Source organism: Mustela nigripes, chromosome 1 (assembly GCF_022355385.1).
Source record: "Mustela nigripes isolate SB6536 chromosome 1, MUSNIG.SB6536, whole genome shotgun sequence".
In the NCBI taxonomy this organism is placed as follows: Eukaryota; Metazoa; Chordata; class Mammalia; order Carnivora; family Mustelidae; genus Mustela; species Mustela nigripes.
The window spans coordinates 149,181,621-149,200,920 of NC_081557.1; the positions used below are offsets into that span (position 1 = coordinate 149,181,621).

The window sequence follows — 19,300 nt, forward strand, 5'->3', positions numbered from 1 at the left end:
TTGTGACCTTTAAAGTTTACTTGGATGAAGTAATCCTTCCAGAGTGAAAAAATATGAGTAATAATTAAAATTAGAAGATTCTTATTTTTTTTCTTTTGAACACAAAGAAAAGCAAAGGTGAAGCTTTACGGTTACAAACCTGGTAGCCCTTGATTCTTTCCATTTCTTTGCTGGCTAGTGGGTTACTCTTGACCACACAAACCAGGGCCTTGACTGCTGCGTACAGCCCTTCCACATCAGAAGCCATGGCCACTAGGCCTAGGATGGCCGCCGCTCCACCAATGTACTGCAAAGTAGTGGCAACAGGCTTAGGAACAAATGTTCTTACTCCTGATTAAAAGACAGTGAAAAATAATTAAATTCCCCATGTTAATAAGAACTGAATAAATCACCTTAAGAAGTATTTAATTTTAAATTCTACTTAAAAAAAAAAACACCACCTTAATCCTAAAACAAATATTAAAAACTAAAAGGTTCAAGGTAGGATGTGGAAGGCAATAAATGCTACTAGCTACACTCAAGAGATGAGGTGGGGGTAAAGAAGGAGTAGAGAAGGGCTGGGGTTTGAGAGTAAGCTCAAAGGTTTTGACTGTGTACCTTTGGGCAACATGAAGGAAAAGTGCAGACGCCCTGAGAAAGAATGCATTTCTGAGGTGAGTGAGAATGCCTGACTAGGTACTGTTGGGAATAACCCTGAGGAGGGCAACAGCACTCCAACTCTGAACTGGGGGGCAGGGTGTGGATGCCATCCTGGCAAGGACCCAGTATTCCCAAGATAAGCCAAGCAAGGCACATCACTGGCTATTACTCAATTTCCCTAGTTCTATAGCCTATGTAACAGTACACCAGTGATCCCAGAAAAGTATCACCATGTGGAAAGAAAGGATCAGAACTAACTTAGGGTCCACTAAAAAACCTCACATCTATGTTCCTAACCTTGCTTTTTAAAAAAGGTACTGTTTGAAAGTCATCTGCCTACTAACTGAGACTGAGTTTTCGAAAAATAAAATTAATACACATTTTATATTTTATGTGCTTGGCAGTATTCATAATATTTGGCACTATATTATGGCACTTAATTTTGAAAACTACCTTCTAAGGTAATTAGGGCCAGCACTGTTGTTTACAGATAAGAGAGTTGAAGTCCAAGGAGCTCAAATGTCTGGCAAAATGCCACACAGTAACAGAATAGGAGCTAGAACCTAACTCTTTCAACTCTTTACCCACTGCTCTTTTTACTATACCATATGCTGCTATCTTTTTGCAAAGGACATAGAGCAGAGCTCAATCAACACTTGCTGAATTGAATAAAGATAAACAACCATGTGCATTAGCATGAAGAAAACTGTTTAATCAATGCAATGTGGTTAAAGAAGAAAACTAAAGTTAAGATACATGCACACCACTGAGACCAGAAAAACTGCCATTATCTTACTGACAAACATGTAGGATTCTGACCAAAAGAACTCTAACATTTTGTTAACCTAAAAAAGAACCAATACTATGTACCAATTTGTACATTTATATAATAGCTGGTTCTAAATTTTGGATGATGTGACCGGATTATGTCTCAGGATTCTATCTAACAAAAAAAAAAACAACTCTTTTTAAGCAGAAGCAGACATCAGGTAAAAGGCTCTGCAGCACGTATACCAGCTTTAACTTTTACTATATTTGGATTCACTATTTATATGCCAAAGCTCTCATTTCCAAATAACAAGATGCACTCCTGGGTACCACACGGCTGTACCAAGCCATGTAATAACCAACAACACTTCTAACTCTTTACATCTACCCCTAAATGTAGTGTGAAATTTACCTTGAAATTACATGGTAGTATGTAGTCTGCACTCATCAGTGCTGAGAAAAGGGGGAAAGGTTCATGGGATGTTTAAAAAGGTTATGATTTTTAAAGCTGACTGGAGTTTGAGATTGTTACATTCATCTCTAAATATTGCAAGAACAGTATGAAATATGAATTTAAACACCTGCCTTCCTGTGGGGAAAGTGAATGCAGATTTGAAGGCAAATAAAGAAGTTTGAAATAGTAAGACGATCTGACTCACCCAAGTATCCAATCAGAGTAGCTCCAACTGTCCGCGCAGGTCCATTTAGATGCCCGGCTGAATTGTGTATCAATTTCACAGGAGTGGCATTCTCATGGGAGGAAATGCCTAACTGAAGAATAGGAAAGGGAAATAAAATGTAACTATAGAAGAATAATCTGAACATTTTGATTAGAAAAGAAATTAAACATGATTAGTAACATATTATTTGTTTCTCTCTGTATCAGAATATTAAAAATGTGGGCATTCATTTTTTAAAAATGCGCAAGCTCTTCCAATGGTCAGAAAGTCACAGAAAGTAAGTTAAGTACAATCTACTGAGATAAAGATGGTGGGGGGGGTGGTCTTTGGAAACAATTTCAGAGGTCTTTCTGAATGAAATTCTGTCATGGATTTAAAGTTCTTACCACTAGCTGTCTCATAGTATTTCTGATCAGTGAATATAATATTAGCTTTACTTCATACCCAAGTAAATGTCACATAAATTATTCAAGTGTTTACAGATAAAACATGCCTACATAAATGTTACTTTTGCATGTGCACACACACACGAATGCATAATGTGCTTTTAAAGCAAACACAATCCTAAGAATCTAATTCTATTATTACCTGTAAATTTACCTACAGTTCGTGTTCCTTTAAAGATGGTACGTGTATTTACAGACATATGACTGCATGAGAGATGTCAATCCTTACTGTCCCCAAATCCCTTCCTTCCAGTCCTTGGATTTCCTCCCTTAGGCTTTGCCTTCCCTAATTAGCCAAAACAGCTTGCCAAGCTCACTGGTAACTCCCACCTCACTAGACTCACTGTTTGTCGGACCTGAGCCCCAGTCTTTTTTGACCAGAAACATTCACCACAATGAATCACTGACTTCTATCACATCAAACTCTCCTAGTAGTTTTTCCTCACAGTCATCCTGGCTAACATTTCATTCATTAGGTCTGGGACCCTATCATGCTTCCCAGCTCACTTAGTTAAAGCTAATGCCTTTACCAGTGCCTATAAATCCTTAACAGTCTAGGCCCCATCACCTATTTGAGTTCCTCTCCTCTGCAGCAGGCGTGGACCTTCCTCAGGGCCATAGCACTTATACCACTGGGACAAAACTCCACTGTTCTGGGCCATATCCCATTCCGCATATTCTCCTGGCTTGCTGCCTCACCTCTTTAAATTATTCTCCAATTTCACCTTCATAGTGACCATCCTATTTAACACTGTAAGCTGATCACTTTCTACTTCCTTGCTTTATTTTTCTGCAGAGCACTCTTCAACTTTGAACATGACCTATGATGAGGTATTTCTTTAGATATTAACATTGTCTCTTCCATGGCAACATAAGTGCCATAAAGGCAGGAATTTTCTCTATATTCACTTCTGAGTCCTAAACAAGATGGTACGTGGCACACAGTAAGTGGTCCAGGAAAAAGTTAAGTTATAGTCTTAAGAAGAGCAATTGTTTTCTTTCATTTTCTGCAGTTCAGTTTCTTAATAGTCAATTAAAAAACAAAAACAAAAACAAAAAATGAATATAAAGTATGCACAGAGAAGGAAATTCTCACTTTTCCAAATTAAGCTAAATATCTAATTGTGTTTTGGCTTAAGTCCAAAGCCAAATAAAACAAATACAGGCAATACAGAAAAGGTACTGTTTTCAATGATTATTCCTACTCCGGTGGTACCTGTAATGACCCTCTGAAACACTGTTCCTGGGGAGAACCCGCCACAGCTTCCCGGGAAATCATTATACTTACCTGCTTAGCAATGGCTTTGCTGTCCAACTTATTGTACACTTTCCGGATTCTTGCCACCGTTAGGGAAGACACAGAGAGTGCATAGAGGCCAAAGGACACCTTTTCTTCTGGCACTAATGACACAGGAGATGGGACTATGCCTTCAGACTTTGTATCTTTACCTTCAAACGAAGAATGATCCTTTTCAAAATCATCAGTATTTCTTCCTATCCTAACCCAGTTATTCTATCATTTTTAAATGGGTAAACTAAAAAATCTTTTAAAGTGGACCATGACAGCTAAACTTAAAAACGGTTTTATTTATTTAAATTTTCAGCTCTTCATTTATTTCTTTTCAGAAAATACAGAAGACCACCAAGTCATAGACCTTTACATTCCAAGTTTTATTCTTTTTTAAATTTTTTATTTTTTTATTAACATATGATGTATCATTAGCCCCAGGGGTACAGGTCTGTGAATAGCCAGGCTTACACACTTCACAGCACTCACCACAGTCCATATCCTCCCCAATGTCCATAACCCCACCGCCCTCTCCCTACCCCCTTGCCCCCAACAACCCTCAGCTTGTTTTGTGAGAATGAGTGTCTCTTATGGTTTGTCTCCCTCCTGATCCCATCTTGTTTCATTATTTCCTTCTCTACCCCGCAAACCCCCCACGTTGCCTCTCAAATTCTTCGTATCATCCAAATTTTATTATTAAAATATGCTTTACAAATAGCATAATGTAAAGGAAATGAGTTTTAACTGTTATCAAAGAAATCACACACTTCTCCCCCTTAGCATCAAAGGAGAAAGAGCATGAACAGGAGTGGAATGCTTGTATGTTTCCTAACAGTAGGTCTCCTCCCCAGTAAGAGCCCCCATTTGTGCTTCTCTATATTCTTCTAAACACAGCAGAGTAGTTAAATACAAGTTTTGGAGCTAGATGGCTTACATTTGAAACTCTGCTTTAACACTTAAAAGATAAGTGACCTATATATCTCTGTGCCTCAGTTTCCTCATCTGTAAAATGGGGATGATAAAAACAGTACATAAGTACCAATGTTTTGAGGAGATGAACAAATACATGTGACAGGCTCAGAACAGCTCTGCCCTTCATGTGTATTAACTTACTGCACATACTGAGTGCTTGTAGCTATTATTAGATGCTGTCTAAATCAAGAACATGAGTGAAAGAGGGGCTCCTGAGTGGCACAGTTGCCTAAGCATCTGCCTTCAGCTCAGGAAATGATTTCAGAGTCCTGGGATCGAGCCCCACACTGGGCTCCCTGCTCATTGGTGAGTCTGCTTCTCCCTCTCCCTTTCCCACTGCTTGTATATGCTTTCTCTCAAATAAATAAATAAAATATTGAAAAAAAAAAAGAACACAAGTGAAAGACAAATTACTTAGCCACAGGATTATCATCATTTACAATATACTTGTCCTAACTCTTCTGAGAACTTTAGGAGAATGAGAACAGAAGGATGGAAAACATCACTTGGAAAGAGTACTACTACATCAGCTCCATTGACTCTAAATCTCTTCTGGGAGAAAGGATAACAAGAAGTAGACTCTTGGAGTAAAGGGATGAAGAAAATCAGGAAAACTGATGTTAACTCATTTAAACTGAAAAATGTATGTGTATGTGTGTGTTGTCTGGACACATTTTTCTTTCCTCTCACCAGAATATATCTCTTCTTTTAAACATTAAAAAAAAAAAATTTTTTTTTTAATTTGAGAGAGAGAGAGAGAGAGAAAGCACAAGTAGGAGAAACAGCAGGCAGAGGAAGAGGAAGAAGCAGGCTCCCCGCTGATCAGGGATCCTGATGCAGGACTTGATCCCAGGACCCTGAGATCATGACCTGTGCCGAAGGCAGAGGCCTAATGACTGAACCACCCAGGCACCCCCTCAGAGTAGATATGCTTTAAGACGCTTATATAATAAGAGAAATTACAGGAAGAGAAGAAGGCTGTGGTTAGACTCCTAGAGAGCATACATATCTTGGAGCCAATCAGAGAAACTAGAAAATTAGTGACTGGGCATGAAGACAAAACTCAGGAAAGTACAGCATAATCAGTGAAGGAGAGTTATCTGGAGTAGGAGTGAGTGGGCAACAGTATCACACTGAAAAAGAGTGAAGGAAAAGGCTCTTTTTCTACGATGGACATAATGTACAACCCCACTCACACCCTGTCTACAAACCCATATTATACATGTGCATGCACTTATTCATGGATCTACATGGCAGAAGCTAAGTTTTATACATTAAGTTACTCACACGGCATACATACGGCCTGAAAGCTTCCAACATAATTTGGTCCTAGTTCATAAATGGTAGTAACATTTGAAGGAGGTAAAACTTCTTCCAGAAAATGCGTGGGTCCCAGGCGCCAAACCAAGGAAGCAATTTGACGCTGGGCAGGTGGAGTGCCAATGTACGCATAGACTGTGCTGACCACAGGTGGGTTAGCGGAACCTGAGCCACCAGGAGTACTATGAACATAATGCAGCTGCAGAAGAAATGATGGCAAATGTATGAGATAGAACCCCAAATACCCCACTTTCACCAGGAAATTAATCACCTTTTGTGTATAGTTTCAGCATGCTAATGTCATGCAACTTTACAAATGTACAAACGCAGCTGGGCTGAGAGATACATGAGGACAGGCCAAGATTCTGGAACATGATGTAGAAGATGGAAATTTGTTATTATCCAACTCTCTGATAATGCAAGAAAGAGAACAATCAGACAGAGGGATACTGTTACTGTCTGGTTGTTTTGCCTATCAAATTAATGATGCTTCCATGAAATTTGAGAGTTGATATAAAACAGAGTGTTCTAAACTATGGAATTCAAGTAGTCTTGAAATTAGCTACGAAACCTTCAATATGAGTCTGTCAAACAAAATTATATTCATGAGAAGTGTTTTATAATGGGCCAAGTGCTGTAAAAGTTATAAAATTTAACAGTCTATTATGTAATTTATACACCCATGATCTCAATGTCAATTACATTCTCAGATTTGAAATTACATTAGTGTTTACTGACAAGGTGCAAAACTACTATTCAATTCATTCACATAAACATATGATTAGAGTATAAGAGATAACGAAATTTCTTGTGGTAGAGGTTGCTTCTATCACTTGGTGGTATGAAGGATGGTTTGTAGTACCACTGTCCTGGCCTCAGATTACATCTACCAGTCCACACATCACAGAACAGTTGCTGGTGAGTAACTCACACACCAATGGTGTGAGCGTGCAGACCATCACGTGGCCTGAAGGTGGTTTCAGGGGACCTCTAACTCCTCACAGGCACGGTGATGACAACCATGTAAATGTACCTGTAATAAATCTACCTCTCAATTCTAGACTAGAAGCTGAGGACATTTTTATTTTAAATAATACTAGAAATAACAAAAGAACAACCTACTAGAGAATCCACAGCCCATTTCAAATGCAATCATGTGTACAGAACAAACAATGACTGTTCCCTCAGAGTACATTTTAGGGTTTATCTTACTGAAACACGATGTCACAATAAAATATCATTAACGAAAGAAATGCATTCAAGGAAGCTGCCGACTTTACTGTTCTTTAAACTTTAATTCACACAAGAGGATAAACTTTGCTTTTGTTGCTTCTTTTAAGAGATAATCACTATAAAAATGGATACTGTCTTTTAGAGAGCTAAAACATTTTAACAGCTACCTAGCTGAGTTCTGTCGGAAGTAACCAGCGGCAGTCATCCTGATACAAAAAAAAAACCTTCTGATTCTTTACTGGTTATTTCAACTCTCTTGCCTCTCTTCTGAATACCATATATCTATATGTAGAATAATATTTATACACTCATTCATTCAGCAAAGATAATGGAACACCTACTATTATCATCAGGGACTAATCTTGGTGATCTGAAAACAAATTTGGATGAATAAAAACGATTCCAGCTCCAAAGGGATGCAGAGTCTACTGGAATGCATGAAAACACTGTGCTCATAGGTTACTTAGGGATCCTTCACTTGATCTTAGCCAAAAGGCCGAGAAGTGATTACTTAGGGATCCTTCAACTGGTTTTCTGTTGGGAAAAATCACTTGGCAACCTGGCTCAGGCACTGACATACTCAGTACCTTCTTTAGTACTCTGTAACCCCTTCTTTCTCTTCTTCGCTAATTAAGTGATATGAACTAGCCAGCCACATGACTCTTAAACATATTGTTCAAATAGGTAATAAAGGTCAATCTGTAATCTACCCCTGCAAACACACATACCCCTCCCTCAACTCTCTTGTAAAGCAGGTTAAGACTGACAAGCACGAGTATGCTTACCTTCACGGTGTTAACAAGCTGTCCATCAATGTAGAGGGCTGCGGTACTATTTTTCAGCATGCCTTTGCTCATCACCAAAACCAGATGATGCCACTGCCCCTCAACTATAAGTTCTCCACATCGAAAGCGGGCACAGCACGGGAGAATCTCATAAAAAGAAGATTCTTCACTAAAATCATCAACTAAAATAAAGAGTGGAAAGAAAAAACTCAACATTTTTATTCTAACAATAATGATGATATAAATGAAAATGCCCTTTTCATTCAATAACTTTATCTGCAGCAAGAAGGGAAACCTGGAATGTATGTTGCTTTCTTCTGGTCAATATATAGTTATAATCGAATAAAGTTACAATAGTTGATGAACTACAAAATAAAGTTACAAAAGACAAGAAAAAGAGACTATTTGATTATTATCTGTCATGATCTGTTATGAAAGGTCTTTTGAAAATCTCATTTGCCATGAATTTGATTATAGCATTGGTTAAAAATTTAAAATTTTATTCTTGCTGTATGCCTACACAATGACACAAAGAAGCAACTCTCTGTTCTCAGTTTGCGGCTGACTGCCCTGACCCTTGCCTGATGACCCCGGTAGTAAGGGGGTGATTTATGGAGTGGAAAGGTTTGTTATATTAGTTCCAGGTGTACACTAGAGTGAGGTTCAACAGTTCTGTACATGCCTCAGTGCTCATTGTGATAAGGGTACTCTTAGTCCCCTTCACCAATGTCAGCCATGCCCCCACCAACCTCCTCTCTGGTGACCATCAGTTTGTTCTCTACAGGTAAGGGTCTGCTTCTCGGTTTGTCTCTCTCTCTTTTCCCCCTTTGTTTCTTTTGTTTTGTTTCATAAGTTCCACATATGTACAGAATCATATGGTATTTGTCTTTCTCTGGATGACTCATTTCACTTAGCATGATACCCTCTAGTTCTAACCATGTTGTTGCAAATGACAAGATTTCATTCTTTTCTACTGGAAACAGTCCATTGTATATACATATACACCACTTCTTTACCTATTCATCTACTGATGAAAACATGGGTTGCTTCCATTTCTTGGCTATTGTAAATAATGCTGCAATAAACATAAGGGTCCACGTATCTCTCTGAATTAACATTTCTGTGTTCTTTTCATTAATAACTCAGTAGCGGAATTACTGGATCACATGGTAATTTTATTTTTAAGTTTTTTGAGGAAACTTTATACTGTTTTCCACAGTGGCTACACGGAAAGGTATTTTTTTGAGTCAAGTTTCCTGCTTCACCGGACAACTCGGATTATTTCCTAACATTCTGCAATCACTTCCTGATTCTCATCTGGCTTCTCTCTGCTACCCAGTATGTTGCCAGATCATGCTAGGAAATAATGGATCAATATTAACTCAATCTTAATGTTAAGCTAATTAAAAATTAACATTTATAACACTCAAGAAGGGACGGAACAACAGTGTATATACCCAGCTGTTAAAAATTCATTCCTCCGAAACCAGGGAGGAGTCAAGATGGCGGAGAAGTAGCAGGCTGAGACTACTTCAGCTAGCTGGAGATCAGCTAGATAGCTTATCTAAAGATTGCAAACACCGGAAAATCCATCCGCAGATCGAAGAGAAGAACAGCAATTCTAGAAACAGAAAAACAACCACTTTCTGAAAGGTAGGACCAGCGGAGAAGTGAATCCAAAGCGACAGGAAGATAGACCCCGGGGGGAGGGGCCGGCTCACGGCAAGCGGTGGAGCAACGGCGCACAAAATCAGGACTTTTAAAAGTCTGTTCCGCCGAGGGACATCGCTCCAGAGGCTAAACCGGGGCGAAGCACACGCGGGGTCAGCGTGGCCTCAGGTCCCGCAGGGTCACAGAAGGATCGGGGGTGTCTGAGTGTCGCAGAGCTTGCGGGTATTGGAACGGGAAAGCCGGCCACAGAGACAGAGCCCACCGTAAGCTCACAGCTCGGTGTTACCTTGAACCGGTCGCAGGCTCGGTGAGCTCAGAGCGCGGCCGGAGGTCAGGCAGACGGGAGTAACTGGCGCTGTTCTCTGAGGGCGCACTGAGGAGTGGGGCCCTGGGCTCTCGGCTCCTCCCGGCCGGAGACCAGGAGGCCGCCATTTGTATTCCCGTCCTCCGGAACTCAACGGAAAGCGCTAAGGGAACAAAAGCTCCTGAAAGCAAACCCAGTGGATTACTCACCCCAGCCCCTGTTAAGGGCGGTGCAATTCCGCCTGGGGCAAAAACACTTGAGAATCACTACAACAGCCCCTCCCCCAGAAGATCAACAAGAAATCCAGCAGAGACCAAGTTCACCTACCAAGGAGTGCAGTTTCAATACCAAGGAGAGCAGCAGAATTCCAGAGGAGGAGAAAGCAAAGCACGGAACTCATGGCTTTTTCCCTGCGATTTTTTTTAGTCTTGCAGTTAATTTAATTTTTTTCTTTTTCATTTTTTGTTTTTTTTCTCGCCTTCTGGTAAAATTTTTTTTTAACTTTTACCTTTTTCTTTTTTAACATTTTTTTAACTAGTTTATCTAATATATATATGTTTTCTTTTTTATATTTTTCTTATTTGTTTTCTTTTTTTTAATACTTTTCTTTTCTTTTTTTTTTTCTTTTTTCTTTCTTTCTTCCTTTTTGAACCTCTTTTTAATCCCCTTTCTCCCCCCTCACGATTTGGCATCTCTTCTAATTTGGTTAAAGCATATTTTCCTGGGGTTGTTGCCACCCTTTTAGTATTTTCCTTGCTCCTTCATATACTCTTATCTGGACAAAATGACAAGATGGAAAAATTCAACACAAAAAAAAGAACAAGAGGCAGTACCGAAGGCTAGGGACCTAATCAATACAGACATTGGTAATATGTCAGATCCAGAGTTCAGAATGACAATTCTCAAGGTTCTAGCCGGGCTCGAAAAAGGCATGGAAGATATTAGAGAAACCCTCTCGAGAGATATAAAAGCCCTTTCTGGAGAAATAAAAGAACTAAAATCTAACCAAGGTGAAATCAAAAAAGCTATTAATGAGGTGCAATAAAAAATGGAGGCTGTCACTGCTAGGATAAATGAGGCAGAAGAAAGAATTAGTGATATAGAAGACCAAATGACAGAGAATAAAGAAGCTGAGCAAAAGAGGGACAAACAGCTACTGGACCACGAGGGAGAATTCGAGAGATAACTGACACCATAAGACGAAACAACATTAGAATAATTGGGATTCCAGAAGAAGAAGAAAGAGAGAGGGGAGCAGAAGGTATACTGGAAGAGAATTATTGAGGAGAATTCCCCCAATATGGCAAAGGGAACGAGCATCAAAATTCAGGAGGTTCAGAGAACGCCCCTCAGAATCAATAAGAACAGGCCCACACCCCGTCACCTAATAGTAAAATTTACAAGTCTCAGTGACAAAGAGAAAATCTGAAAGCAGCCCGGGAAAAGAAGTCTGTAATATACAATGGTAAAAATATTAGATTGGCAGCTGACTTATCCACAGAGACCTGGCAGGCCAGAAAGAGGTGGCATGATATTTTCAGAGTACTAAAAGAGAAAAACATGCAGCCAAGAATACTATATCCAGCTAGGCTATCATTGAAAATAGAAGGAGAGATTAAAAGCTTCCAGGACAAACAAAAACTGAAAGAATTTGCAAACACCAAACCAGCTCTACAGGAAATATTGAAAGGGGTCCTCTAAGAAAAGAGAGAGCCTACAAGTGGTAGATCAGAAAGGAACAGAGACCATATACAGTAACAGTCACCTTACAGACAATACAATGGCACTAAATTCATATCTCTCAATAGTTACCCTGAATGTAAATGGTCTAAATGCCCCTGTCAAAAGACACAGGGTATCAGAATGGATACAAAAACAAAACCCATCTATATGTTGCCTCCAAGAAACTCATTTTACGCCCGAAGACACCTCCAGATTTAAAGTGAGGGGGTGGAAAAGAATTTACCATGCTAATGGACATCAGAAGAAAGCAGGAGTGGCAATCCTTATATCAGATCAATTAGATTTTAAGCTAAAGACTATAATAAGACATGAGGAGGGACACTATATCATACTCAAAGGGTCTGTCCAACAAGAAGATTTAACAATTTTAAATATCTATGCCCCCAACGTGGGAGCAGCCAACTATATAAACCAATTAATAACAAAATCAAAGAAACACATCAACAATAATAGTAGGGGACTTTAACACTCCTCTCACTGAAATGGACAGATCATCCAAGCAAAAGATCAACAAGGAAATAAAGGCCTTAAACGACACACTGGACCAGATGGACATCACAGATATATTCAGAACATTTCATCCCAAAACAACAGAATACACATTCTTCTCTAGTGCACATGGAACATTCTCCAGAATAGATCACATCCTCGGTCCTAAATCAGGACTCAACTGGTATCAAAAGATTGGGATCATTCCCTGCATATTTTCAGACCACAATGCTCTAAAGCTAGAACTCAACCACAAAAGGAAGTTTGAAAAGAACCCAAATACATGGAGACTAAATAGCATCCTTCTAAAGAATGAATGGGTCAACCGGGAAATTAAAGAAGAATTGAAAAAAATCATGGAAAGAAATGATAATGAAAATACAACGGTTCAAAATCTGTGGGAAACAACAAAGGCAGTCCTGAGAGGAAAATATATAGCGGTACAAGCCTTTCTCAAGAAACAAGAAAGGTCTCAGGTACACAACCTAACCCTACACCTTAAGGAGCTGGAGAAAGAACAAGAAAGAAACCCTAAGCCCAGCAGGAGAAGAGAAATCATAAAGATCAGAGCAGAAATCAATGAAATAGAAACCAAAAAAAACAATAGAACAAATCAACGAAACTAGGAGCTGGTTCTTTGAAAGAATTAATAAAATTGATAAACCCCTGGCCCGACTTATCAAAAAGAAAAGAGAAAGGACCCAAATAAATAAAATCATGAATGAAAGAGGAGAGATCACAACTAACACCAAAGAAATACAAACTATTATAAGAATATACTATGAGCAACTCTACGCCAATAAATTTGACAATCTGGAAGAAATGGATGCATTCCTAGAAACATATAAACTACCACAACTGAACCAGGAAGAAATAGAAAGCCTGAACAGACCCATAACCAGTAAGGAGATTGAAACAGTCATTAAAAATCTCCAAACAAAAGCCCAGGGCCAGACGGCTTCCCGGGGGAATTCTACCAAACATTTAAAGAAGAACTAATTCCTATTCTCCTAAAACTGTTCCAAAAAATAGAAATGGAAGGAAAACTTCCAAACTCATTTTATGAGGCCAGCATCACCTTGATCCCAAAACCAGAGAAGGATCCCATCAAAAAAGAGAGCTATAGACCAATATCCTTGATGAACACAGATGCAAAAATACTGAACAAATTACCAGCCAATAGGATTCAACAGTACATTAAAAGGATTATTCACCACGACCAAGTGGGATTTATTCCAGGGCTGCAAGGTTGGTTCACCATCCGCAAATCAGTCAATGTGATACAACACATCAATAAAAGAAAGAACAAGAACCATATGATACTCTCAATAGATGCTGAAAAAGCATTTGACAAAGTACAGCATCTCTTCCTGATCAAAACTCTTCAAAGTGTAGGGATAGAGGGCACATACCTCAATATCATCAAAGCCATCTATGAAAAACCCACCGCAAATATCATTCTCAATGGAGAAAAACTGAAAGCTTTTCCGCTAAGGTCAGGAACACGGCAGGGATGTCCATTATCACCACTGCTATTCAACATCGTACTAGAGGTCCTAGCCTCAGCAATCAGACAACAAAAGGAAATTAAAGGCATCCAAATCGGCAAAGAAGAAGTCAAATTATCACTCTTCGCAGATGATATGATACTATATGTGGAAAACCCAAAAGACTCCACTCCAAAACTGCTAGAACTTATACAGGAATTCAGTAAAGTGTCAGGATATAAAATCAATGCACAGAAATCAGTTGCATTTCTCTACACCAACAGCAAGACAGAAGAAAGAGATATTAAGGAGTCAATCCCATTTACAATTGCATCCAAAACCATAAGATACCTAGGAATAAACCTAACCAAAGAGACACAGAATCTATACTCAGAAAACTATAAAGTACTCATGAAAGAAATTGAGGAAGACACAAAGAAATGGAAAAATGTTCCATGCTCCTGGATTGGAAGAATAAATATTGTGAAAATGTCTATGCTACCTAAAGCAATCTACACATTTAATGCAATTCCTATCAAAGTACCATCCATCTTTTTCAAAGAAATGGAACAAATAATTCTAAAATTTATATGGAACCAGAAAGACCTCGAATAGCCAAAGGGATATTGAAAAAGAAAGCCAACGTTGGTGGCATCATAATTCCAGACTTCAAGCTCTATTACAAAGCTGTCATCATCAAGACAGCATGGTACTGGCACAAAAACAGACACATAGATCAATGGAACAGAATAGAGAGCCCAGAAATAGACCCTCAACTCTACAGTCAACTAACCTTCGACAAAGCAGGAAAGAATGTCCAATGGAAAAAAGACAGCCTCTTCAATAAATGGTGCTGGGAAAACTGGACAACCACATGCAGAAAAATGAAATTGGACCATTTCCTTACACCACACACAAAAATAGACTCAAAATGGATGAAGGACCTCAATGTGCGAAAGGAATCCATCAAAATCCTTGAGGAGAACACGGGCAGCAACCTCTTCGACCTCTGCCGCAGCAACATCTTCCTAGGAACAACGCCAAAGGCAAGGGAAGCAAGGGCATAAATGAACTATTGGGATTTCGTCAAGATCAAAAGCTTTTGCACAGCAAAGGAAACAGTTAACAAAATCAAAAGACAACTGACAGAATGGGAGAAGATATTTGCAAACGACATATCAGATAAAGGACTAGTGTCCAGAATCCATAAAGAACTTAGCAAACTCAACACCCAAAGAACAAATAATCCAATCAAGAAATGGGCAGAGGACATGAACAGACATTTCTGCAAAGAAGACATCCAGATGGCCAATAGATACATGAGAAAATGCTCCATATCACTCGGCATCAGGGAAATACAAATCAAAACCACAATGAGATATCACCTCACACCAGTCAGAATGGCTACAATCAACAAGTCAGGAAATGACAGATGCTGGCGAGGATGCGGAGAAAGGGGAACCCTCCTACACTGTTGGTGGGAATGCAAGCTGGTGCAGCCACTCTGGAAAACAGCATGGAGGTTCCTCAAAATGTTGAAAATAGAACTGCCCTATGACCCAGCAATTGCACTATTGGGTATCTACCCTAAAGATACAAACGTCGTGATCCAAAGGGGCACGTGCACCCAAATGTTTATAGCAGCAATATCCACAATAGCCAAACTATGGAAAGAACCTAGATGTCCATCAACAGATGAATGGATCAAGAAGATGTGGTATATATACACAATGGAATACTATGCAGCCATCAAAAGAAATGAAATCTTGCCATTTGTGACAACATGGATGGAACTAGAGCGTATCATGCTCAGCGAAATAAGTCAAGCAGAGAAAGACAACTATCATATGATCTCCCTGATATGAGTAAGTGGTGATGCAACATGGGGGCTTAAGTGGGTAGGAGAAGAATCAATGAAACAAGATGGGATTGGGAGGGAGACAAACCATAAGTGACTCTTGATCTCACAAAACAAACTGAGGGTTGCTGGGGGGTACGGGGTAGGGATAAAGTGGTTGGGTTATAGACACTGGGGAGGGTACGTGCTATGGTGAGTGCTGTGAAATGTGTAAGCTGACAATTCACAGACCTATAACCCTGGGGCAAATAATACATCATATGCTATAAAAATAATTTTTTAAGAAGTTTAAATTATATGAAGAAAGAATTACAAATAAAATATTAATATTTATTATTGGAATCTTAAAGTAATAGCATATAGTGAAATGCCAAGATTATATTTTAAAATGATAATACAAAATACACATCCATTGATGAGTTAAGAAATGCAATCTTAACAACTGGTGACCTAATACAGGAACAGAAGAAAGGAAAAAAAAATGGAAAGAAAAAAAGAAACAGTGAAAAGCAGGGTTAAACAGCTTTGAAAGGTCTAGTGTATGGACCAAAGGATGTAAAAGAAAAGATCAAAAGTATGGGCAAAACTAAGAACTCTTTCCTTTCCCTTTCCTTTTAATAGACTAAATTTTCTCCAGAACTGTAGAAGGTTTAGCCTACAAAAATTTTCTGAGAGTTTTACATTCTGACTCAGGCTGAGGCTAAGCCGTATTAGCATTTAGTGTTATGTCAGGATATTCTGGTGAGCTGACTGGTTTCAGACAACTCTTAATTACCTACACATCTTTAAGACTTTTTTTTTTTTTTTAAACTTATCAGACAGAGATTACAAGTAGGCTGAGAGGCAGGCAGAGCTTGGGTGGGGTGAGGGGGAGGGAAGCAGGCTCCCTGCCGAGCCCAGAGACCAATGCAGGGCTCCATCCTGGGACCCTGGGACCATGACCCAAGCTAAAGGCCCAGGCTTTAACCCACTGAGCCACCCAGGTGCCCCTTACCTACACATTTTAACAGGCTACAGCTATTCAGAGGTTGGATCCGTGCAGTACTAACATCATCTGTAACTGACGTTATCTGTTACTGTAATGCACAGTGATATATAGATTATAGTAGTCTTGCAAATTAAATTTTGTGAAAATGGTAATTAGAAAACATTTTCCTAGTTTAATGAAATATCCCTAGATCCATTCCTTAACTTTTCCATTAAATTCTAGCTTTTTCCCAAATTCTCCATTATTACTCACTTTTCTCATTATTTCCCTTTCAAGCCATCCATATTTATTTTCCTTTTCTTATTCATTCATTCATTCAGTCAGTCAGTCAGTCATACTTGTACATTAATATTTTAAGTGTTTTAGGTACCAGGGCTGCCCAAATTACCAAGGTAATAAATCACATCATGTGTATGAGCATATAGTTCTACTTCTATCTTTGTCTAGACAAAGACAAAGAATTAAAATCTTGGAAGTCCAGATCAGTGATCAAAAAAAAAAAAACTGATTAATTTTTATGACAGCACGCATATGAGGAAGGGAAGATTCAAGAAATATGAAGGAAGCATAATTCAGTAAGACTTAGTGGAAGGGGTGGTATTATCAAGGTAGACTTGAGCTTTTTTAGCTTAGCTAACTGGTGGTAGGGGTGTCGTTTACCAAGACAGGAAAACAGAAAGAGAGGCTGCTTTTATAAAGAATAAACATTACAGTTTGAGTTGTTTACAGAAAGACTATTCATATGAAGATGTCTAATTTGCATTTAAAATATGAGGAGAAAACATAGGACACAGGAAAACAAAAAATTTTAATTTAGGAATCCCTGGGATTAAAACGACCTAAAGCTAACAAAGATAGCTTTTTTTCCTCACAAAGAGAAGTTTGAATACAAAGACTAAAGATGAAACCCTGCGAAAAGAAAGCTGTTGAAGGAAGCTATAAGAGAGGTCAGAGATCCAGGGAAAGAATGAGAAAGTAAGTCTCCCAAACGGCAAGACTGAAGACAGGTTTGATTAGCAGGAAAACATCAAAAGGATCAAGCAGCATCCTAGGAAGAATTTTAAAGCAGTTCTACAATACTGATGCCTACTCTGTTCTAGTTGTAAAGAATACTAAGAAAAGAGGCCTTACAATCTAATTGAGTTAACATTCAAATTAATATTTGAATACCAGTCATACGTGAAGCAGTATGTGGTATTTGGTTAGTTAAAAGATAAATTTAGAAGACAATGAAGAAGAGGTGTATTTATGTTACAAATGCTTATATTCAAAGCAAAGAATATTAGTAAAGTGAGATTTTTATTTTATATTATTCACATTATTTATAAAGATCCTCATGAATGTCTTGTGTTCAAAGTTCTATTGGATAGCAATGTAACATTATGGCATATTGGAGAGAATTAGGAGATTAGGATTATTAAATGGTATGCATTAAGCCTTGAAGGTAAGTGATGGATAAAGTAATTAAAATGTTATTGTGTCTAGCACAGAACAGCACATATGGTAGGCAGGTGCTCAATGAATATTCATTAGTTATGCAGAATTCGTGGCCAATGAAAATCCTTACTAAAATATATCAAACAAGCAATCTGCTTTCCTAGCAAGAGCTGTGATTTCTTGGCAAGTAGAGATGAATCCTTATTTTAGGAACTCTTTCCATTGTTTTCTACCTAAGTCTCTTTTGAAAGTGCCTTAAAATGCACTGGTAAACAATATTCAACATTTCATATAACCTGTTCTATTCTTTAATAATTTAGATTGGAAAAGAATTACCAGCTGGACCCTAAAGATGACTCTTATAATGAAATTTAATACTTTCAATTATCACAAGGTGCAAAAAGAAATAGATAGATACTGACCATAGTTTTGGAGTAGTTCCTCTTTGGTGGAAACAATCAGAGATCGATCTTTTGCGGATAAGACAATGGCAAGGCACACGTAATGCTGCTCAGAAGAATTTGCTCGGCGAACGACAGTAAGAAGTCTGACAGGGTGGTTATTTGGAGGAGAACTAAAATGTTCAATACAGAACCAGCTAGAGTAGCTTAAGCCAGATGGAGGAGGGAAGAATCTTTCACCTAAAATAAAAAGGAAAAAGTAACAATGAAAGAGTTTGCGTTGACTCCGATTTACATTTTAAAAAGAAGGCAATAAACACTAAATAAAATACGATCTAAAAAAAAAGATTCATGAGCAAAGAAAGTTCGTATTTACCGGAACCAATGCCGCTGAGTACAGCCCCATCGGTAAGGCCTGTCGTGACAGCATTGTTTGTGGGAGCGTTATGAGGGGCCAGACTGGGCAGGAACAAACAGCTATTAGAGAAAAGACAATGTACATATTAGAGATCAACTGTTTTCTTCTCCTGCCACTGCATACTTGCCACACTGTAATTAACTGCCATCATTTAAAGTTAACTAGAGCAAAGAGATCATGGAATAAACCTGGGTGCCTAAAACAGTCCTTCCCTTCTTATAATTATGTAAGAATGCAGAAAGATATACTTTAACAATCTCCAGTGGCATCATTTTTATTTAAAAAAATTTTTTTTAAATCCAAGTATATGCCACAAATGGTAAAATGCACCAATGTAGAACCTTGTTCAAGACATTGAACAACTTTGTCACTG

At 38.5% G+C, this 19,300-nt stretch overlaps 1 protein-coding gene across 4 annotated transcripts in view; it reads right to left on the reverse strand.

Moving 5' to 3' along the window:
* WDFY3 (WD repeat and FYVE domain containing 3) overlaps window positions 1–19,300 on the reverse strand; it is a 275,707-nt gene that overhangs the window by 95,166 nt on the left and 161,241 nt on the right. For all 4 annotated transcript variants that reach the window (XM_059375153.1, XM_059375137.1, XM_059375145.1 and 1 more), the window contains 7 exons: window positions 18,886–18,986; window positions 18,531–18,749; window positions 8,132–8,313; window positions 6,081–6,312; window positions 3,822–3,982; window positions 2,067–2,178; window positions 140–330 (listed from right to left, as the gene is read on the reverse strand). In XM_059375153.1, coding sequence (XP_059231136.1) covers window positions 140–330; window positions 2,067–2,178; window positions 3,822–3,982; window positions 6,081–6,312; window positions 8,132–8,313; window positions 18,531–18,749; window positions 18,886–18,986 — 1,198 coding nt within the window. The remainder of the gene's footprint in view (window positions 1–139; window positions 331–2,066; window positions 2,179–3,821; window positions 3,983–6,080; window positions 6,313–8,131; window positions 8,314–18,530; window positions 18,750–18,885; window positions 18,987–19,300) is intronic.